Consider the following 7,353-nt stretch of genomic DNA (forward strand, 5'->3'; position numbering starts at 1 on the left):
GTAAGTAGAACCATGAATATATATACATGAGATTGAATATTTTTAGAAAAATGATTCTTCTGCTCATATTGTGTGTGTGTTGAAATAAAAACGATAGTAATCAAATCATCACTCTAATTCCGTCATTCTTTCTTTAGTGCTTCATTTTTTTTCCTTCCAACATGCCTCCCTCATTCCAATGATGGAGATGGAGATGGAGAATAAATCTGTCTTGTTCCGTTCTTTCCCTTCACTCCTGAACACAATGATAAGAATGACATCTCTACTACTTTTTTTTGTTTTGTTTTGTTTTGTTTTTTTTTTTTTTTTCCTGATATGTAATTCCGTTTTTAAATGATTGAAGTCACACATCATAACACATCTATCATTATCCACTACACCTTAAGCCTCACAAGAGCTTCAGGGGTGGATCAGAAAGTGGAACCAGAATGTAGCATGAGGGGCTATGGTAAGGTGAGTAAAAATCCATCACACATGGGTACCGAAATCCCATATGGATACATGGAAAACAGATACGAAAGGAATAGCGTCAAACTCGGTTTTTCCGCGTTGAAATTACGCGTTGCAACAGCAATTTTGTTTACACATGGTGCAGAGATTCCGAAGCCAAGTAAATCATTAACTGCCAATGTGAGGCAGAAATCGGTGGCTCTGCTGATAAGAATAGGCAAGAAGTACAACCCTTGTGCTTAGATAGGTATTTTGCACATACCATTTCTGCTGTTTTCCCACACTGCCAGCACAAGGATGTGATCTTTGTGCGAGTCGAAGGAATGAACACAGCATTAGAAAGAAAAATAAATAAAAATAAAAATAACAATGATTAAGGAGATGGTTTTATAGTGAACTACAACATATGTTGGTGGTGTGAGCATGATGCACTAGCACACGGCTAAATCCCATTAAGAGGGACCCATTCAAGGGAGACTTCGATCTCACCCCTCTCCACATTCCAAAGCTTGAGATGCACATCCTGTTTGATTTGTCCGTCGATGACCTCGATGTTACTGTCCTTCACAAGCGCATTGTCATTTGTGGCCAGCCACCGTCCTATTTGCTCGCACCCAAACTCTTCAAACATTCCTTGATGCATTTGTGCAGCTAGAATGAGCGGATTTAGATCGATTGCTGCGTCTCCCATTGAATCATCAGCTGAGAAGACGTCGTGATCAAACACTTGCTGCGAACGCCAAGGGTGGTACACAAAGCTGTCAGTGTCTAATTAATCCCATGTGTAACTTTGTTAAACTGTGCAAGAGCTCCTCCTTATGCTTGTATAGCTTCAGCTGTGAAGCCGTTATAAGATAGTAATAACATATACTTGTAGCTAGTTGAGTGAATGCAATTGATCTTGAGTGGTATTAAGATTATCGCATGACCATTGATGAGCCCTGTTGTATATCTAGGGTCCGCGCAGACAGGACAATGGCTTGATGAAACCGAGTTACGAAACGAATGTGACTAGGAGGTATAGCAGTGTTTATTTTCCACACAGGCGTTCACATACTATGCCCCATTTAAGCCACAAGTAATCCTCTATTATTCAAGAATGTCAACGAGGGAACCCCAAATATGCAGTAGTTAACAAGATGACCGACAGTCAAATAGAATCCTATATAAGCAGCTCATGTGATGGAAACTTACCAGTTTGAGTGGCTGAGGAGGGCTTGGTACAGACAGCATGTGCTCTTCATCCCAAACCGGATTTAAGTTTCTGTTCACCACCCTGGTTTTCACGGTCTGCATTCGAAAATCTTTACCAGTGAGACACAAAATGAATAGAGTCCCTCCATATAAAAGTGACTACACAGGAGCTTTGTCAAAACTGGAAGAACCACAATGAAGTGCATGTTTGAACATGAGATTTGTAGGAAGTAGTGACAAGAAGTCAAAGAAACAATCGGAACTGTCAAAGAAACGTAAATACCTGTGTTCCAAGGGTAGCTGTAACGTAGGGATCACTAGACAGCAGATCTCGGACAGCCAAATTTATCCCTCTAACGATTCTCACTTTCAGCATTCCCAAGAACTCAACCATGCCAGCCTGTTCGATCGCCAAACCGCAAAGATTCATTACAACTAGCTTCAGAGGAAAAAATTGGTGAAATAAAGGTTTACATATGCAAGTAACCTTGCATGAGACCATTACAATCCCTCTGCTTAGTTCTTAAACATCATGATGTCAAACCTACCTTCATGAAACATAAGCATGTTCTCCAAACTATCAAGGATTTTGTTATAATCTAGAACCATTTGCATAATTTGAAGCTCACTAGCAAGGTTACTGCTATTGGTAGCAGCTATAGAATGCACCAAACAGTCATAAGATCTGATTCGTTCCGAAGTGGTCTTCTAAGTTCGATCATTTTCTTAACAGAAAATTGATGCGACAAAAGCTGAAACTGTCTTTCATTAAGACAGTAACGAGTATCGATGATTTGATCATTTACCGTGCTTGGGCTGGAAGCAGTGCGGGACAATGAGGCACTACTTTTACGACTTAAAGCAAGGGAAGAGGAGCTCCTGAAACTACTAGCTGAGCTCCCACGCTGGCTGTGTCCAACTGAGCTACTGGTGCGGTTGATTGATTCCCTGTTACTGTAGCTTGAAGTCCTGCTGTGCACTGGAGCCCTGTCACTAGGTGCTGATAGGTCGTCTGTTTCTAGTCCAGTAGGAGGCCTTGCACGAGAAGTGGATTGTGATTTCATTCGCAGGTTGGGTTTCAAAAAGTCTTGATCCTCATACTTCCGCCTGCGCAAATTGGCGAAAATATGAGTAAGGGAGTTCAATCAGGATAAGTTCAAGACAACACAAAGCTGTGATGTGAACACTAACTGCACCACTCAAGAGAATGCTGGCTAGAAAAGTATAATGCCGCAATTCTCCTTTTTCTTCACTAATAGCAAGTGCGTAAGCATATCACCTTATAAACTCAGAGCGTTCTTCAACGGAGGCATTGGGAGGAGGCTTTCGAGTACCAGAGGGTATGCAAGCTTCATAGACTGAATTAGCTGATGCATTACCACCAATTGCCTCCATGAGGTCAACTTGCTCATCTGACCAAGTGTCCAGTGTCGTAGAAACAACCTGAATCAATAGTTTGAGAAAGGGATGATGTTTGGATGATAAACTTTTTTTCACATCACATTTCTCATTTGTTGTGAATGGTCTCCAAAGACCACACTATTCTATTGCAAGACAGAACTGTTCTTCCAAAGTAATGACTGGGATATACGAATTGGATTAGAATCCAATTCAATTGCAAAGACCCGGCATTTGAACTATGCTTACTACAATTCAAATGCCTCAAAGTTGGAAAAGCGCACTTACTTTCGAGATGTGTACGCCAAGGCTGCGGTGTACCCCACAACATTTGATACACAGAAACACTCCTATACTTGTTGATCTATGTGAGCAACAGTCAAAACACCCAATAAATAAGGATGGACGTAGGAAATCAGCCACTTATCATAAGCGATGTTTAGCTTCTAGAATCAAAATGCCAGTGACTAAGAAAATGCTCCTAAACATCGACAGGATATGGTCGCTAAGCTAGTGCTGATGTGACCATGGTAGACTTCATATGAATGGCTGAAAGCAATCCTATGCTACAAGTGGGATAGTTCCTCACAAACATCTTCATAAGAACGGCGTGGGAAAAAGAGAAATCCATGACTTACGCCCATTTTGGATCTGGAGCCCCGCAATCTGCACACACTCGATTTTCCGGTTTTTGAAGTAAACTCTTAAGTCTGTCCATTGCCTTCGTAATCACCAGACGCGATTTTTATTTATCTTAGTATTTATATTAATATACGTATTGTTTTCACGATCAAAAAGATGATGCCAAAACCTATCCAATGTCGACCTATCTCCCTCACTCCCCTCTTCCTCCACCTAATAAGTAGGTTGGGCGAATCCGTCTTCACCCTGCCTCCCAACAGAATCGGAATGCAGAGCAGGATTCATGTCCCAGAGAAAATGTATAATAAAAACATATAAAAATAAAACTATAAAAAAAAATTAAATGCGTCGGATGTTTTGGAATAACCGATCGATTTCCGCTTCAAATCACTCCGACGTGGAAATAAACCCTTCCCACAAAAAAACTCTCTTTAAGACCGATCTCAAAAAACAATAAACAAAAAACCTAGGGACAGCAACAATTGTGAAAATTTATGATGCCACGCTATATCAGCCTGATCCTCCCACGGAAACCTAAGATCCCTGCGCCAAAAGCTCCCACCAAAACCACGCCTAGAAAACTCAAACCCACGCCCACGTCCTGCAATCAGAAACTCGACAGTGCCAGACTCAACGACCCCCACAAAAAAGCTGCGACTGAATTCATACCCCACTGTGCAAATCTGGTGCTACCAACAAACAGCAGCAGTAGCAGCGCGTGCAGACAACAATGGACGTAGTCTGTGGCGTGAGTGCGTCCCACTCAGCAAAGCCCGTAGCTTTCCACGGTTCCACGATCTGAATCTCTCTCAAAAGCTACAGACAAGCATGGAAGACGGCAATCCAGATCGTGGGTCCTGCCCCCATATCCCCGACTTTGTCGTCGTCCCCGACCTCGACCCGTTCCGAGAACGAAGTGATTCGGCCTTTGTTACTTACTTTCTTACTCCCTCCCTCACTCACTTACTGTGCACAATCACTATGGACCCTAGTTGATGAGGGAGCAAAGGGAAGGAAAGGGGGGTATCACTTGGCCTGGCTTTGTCTCTGCCTGCCTGCCTGGGCATGTGCTCCCCGCAGCCCCCACCGACCTTTCCTGCTGTCATCGCCGCACATCCATCCCTTCGCCGTGGGTTACTCCTCCTTCCAGAACACACATTCTTCTCTTGCATCGACATATCGATCTTATCCTTTTAGCTCATTCACGGGGTCTCACATGCCAGGTTTCTGTCGTCGAAGTCGCTGGATTCGGCGTGTTCATATCGATGCGTGTGGGTTGGCTTAGACTGGGCTCTTTCTGGTGTTCTCATCCTTTTGTTGGAATTGCTCTCTTGGTTTGTTTGTGTGTCTGTATCTGATGATGTTGTTGGTGTTGTGTGGTGCTGCAGTGCAAGCTCATGAAGGGAGTGGGAGTTGCTGACTATCGCTTTTGTCAGATTCATGGCTACTTTTCTTGCATGTCCATGTCCGTTTTCACTATGTTGAGGTTTTTCTGTGAGTTAACGTGTGTGACTATTTATGCAAGTGGTGGTTTTATTCGTGAGTATTGCTAAGTTAACTGTTTTGCTGTGATAATGACATCGTCTAATGCTTTGTAATGTACGATTTTTTGTTTTTAAAGCTTCTTTCTTCAGAAGTTTATATAAGTAGTTTTACAATGGCTTTTGTACCACCAAAACATGTTTATACATACATCTACTATGTAAGACAGCTTGGATACAACACAAAATAACAAAGAAGTCTTCTGGTTGGCTATGAAGAGGGGAACGTGGAAGCATTGGAATGTGGAGTCGTTGGAATCTTGAGGGTCTCTAAGTACCGAGTGGGTGGACCCCATGAGAATCTCTAAGAACTTAGTAGTTCAAACCTTAAGAAATTCCAATAATTAATGTTGTGTTATGTGAAAACTAACCATGGAATGCATTAGGCATCTTGTTGTATGAGATTATTTGTATTTACAACAAACAAAGAATCTAACAATTCTAATAAAACTCTACACAAACCTTAATTGAACCTTAACATTTATAATCAAACTTTAATCAAATCCTAAAGAATCTTTAAAAAATCCTTCAAAAATCATTTGATAATTTATAAAAAAATATATAAAGAATATTTTCCAAAAATCATAAAGAATATTTTTAAAAAAATTTATAAAAATCCTAAAGAATTTATATGTTAATCATATAAAATATTTTTAAAGAAATCCTAATAAAATCATTAAGATTTTTTTTTTTTTTCAATAATTCTTAATAAAAGTATTTTTTGAAAAATCCTAAAGAAGTTATAAAAAAATCTTAAGTAATTCTTTAATAAATTCTATAAATATTTTAATCAAATCCTAATGAAATTCTAAACAAATTATATTTTCACCACATAGTTGTATTACATCACGACAATGGATAAATCAAATTTTGGAACTATACTTGAGGTATACAATTAACTATCATTAAGATGATTTAACAAGTCTTTATCACTGGCAAAGTTTATGTATAATAATTCAATAGATTCTTCCACTCAATAAATATCTTTTTTTTTTTGTTAATTATGGTTATCATCGACGTCTTAATACTTTTGACTTTTCAAAAGTTGATAATCCTGTGATGAAAGATTTGGCAAATTGTTTATTAGATCTATATATAACAATGAAGATGCAATTAAAGGAAGCTTAAGAATGACAAAAGATTAATATATATGCCTATCATAAGGAGCAACCATAATTCAACATAGGTGATAAGGTATGATTAGTTTGTTGCAATATTAAGACTACTTGTCTTTGTAACAAGTTAGACTATTGTAGGCTTAGATTTTTTTCTATTAGTGAATAAGTCAATCTTATTGCTTATTGATTATATCTACCAGAGTCTATGAAGATCCACCTCGTATTTCATGTATCCCTACTTGAGCCATATAAGACAGTGAATATCTTGAGAAGTAGACAAATGCCATTTTCTCATATAGAATTGGATAATAATCAAAATTTTGAAGTAGAAGAAGTCTTAAATTCAAGGAGGTTCCAAAATAGGTTAGAATATCTTGTTCATTGTTGTGGATATGATATAAGTGAATGCACATGGGAGCCAGCAAAGAATCTTGCAAATGCACCAAAGAGAATTAAAGCTTTTCATTGACAACATCTATCAAAACCAAAATGAAGAATAACAAATCTTTGTTATAAAAGAAATTAGATCAAAGGAAGATAACACTCTACCTTCTATCATTCTTTGTAGCTTTTATGTATTTGTGATGCTAAGGAGATGGAGAATAGACAACCTATAGATTTAACTCAAGAACTTTCATTTGTTGACTTAGTAAACCAGACATTATAATTGTCACAACCTTCAAGATGACATAATAAAAATTAAGATCCACAAGAACAACATATAATTCTTTAGATAGATAGCAAGATATAATATGTTTGATATCATGACCATGGAAGAGACTCTCAATGTTTTTTGATTTAATTAAAGGTAAGAACAACTCTAGATTGTTTTCCAAATATTTTATTTGAAGGAAGTTAAGAAGGCTTCAACAATAATTAAATAATAGGGTGGTCTTCTTGTCTTGGTATGAAACACTATCGATTGATGAGAGAACCTAACAACGATCTTTGAAAAGAACAAAAATTAGAGTATGTAGCAAATATAATTTGCCACAACTTGAATTTCTTTA

At 38.4% G+C, this 7,353-nt stretch overlaps 1 protein-coding gene across 2 annotated transcripts; it reads right to left on the reverse strand.

Annotated features, from left to right (window-relative positions):
- Nucleotides 1–524: 524 nt before the first annotated feature.
- LOC112274492 (ADP-ribosylation factor GTPase-activating protein AGD12) lies at nt 525–4,926 on the reverse strand. Of its 2 annotated transcripts, none has more exons than XM_024504050.3 (8): nt 4,715–4,926; nt 3,681–3,708; nt 3,331–3,406; nt 2,924–3,087; nt 2,451–2,751; nt 1,928–2,044; nt 1,645–1,740; nt 525–1,180 (listed from the first exon to the last, which is right to left on the reverse strand). In XM_024504050.3, exons 1-8 carry the CDS (start codon nt 4,860–4,862, stop codon nt 893–895), a joined length of 1,218 nt encoding a protein of 405 aa, XP_024359818.1. In that variant the 5' UTR covers nt 4,863–4,926; the 3' UTR covers nt 525–892. The 2 variants fall into 2 exon arrangements, with proteins under 2 accessions (XP_024359818.1, XP_090101854.1); XM_090245728.1 differs by having other exon boundaries at nt 3,681–3,763; nt 4,715–4,884.
- Nucleotides 4,927–7,353: the final 2,427 nt, after the last annotated feature.

Source organism: Physcomitrium patens, chromosome 21 (genome assembly GCF_059467195.1).
Source record: "Physcomitrium patens ecotype Gransden chromosome 21, ASM5946719v1, whole genome shotgun sequence".
Taxonomy (NCBI): Eukaryota; Viridiplantae; Streptophyta; class Bryopsida; order Funariales; family Funariaceae; genus Physcomitrium; species Physcomitrium patens.

Bases quoted from the DNA above. Each gene is read 5' to 3' on its own strand.
- LOC112274492 (XM_024504050.3), bottom strand. From the start codon at position 4,862: ATGTCGATGCAAGAGAAGAATGTGTGTTCTGGAAGGAGGAGTAACCCA. The intron at 3,407-3,680 runs GTAAGTCATGGA...TTGCTCACATAG, and splicing joins GCTCCAGATCCAAAATGGGC to ATCAACAAGTATAGGAGTGT. The intron at 1,741-1,927 runs GTATTTACGTTT...TTTCGAATGCAG, and splicing joins CAGCTACCCTTGGAACACAG to ACCGTGAAAACCAGGGTGGT.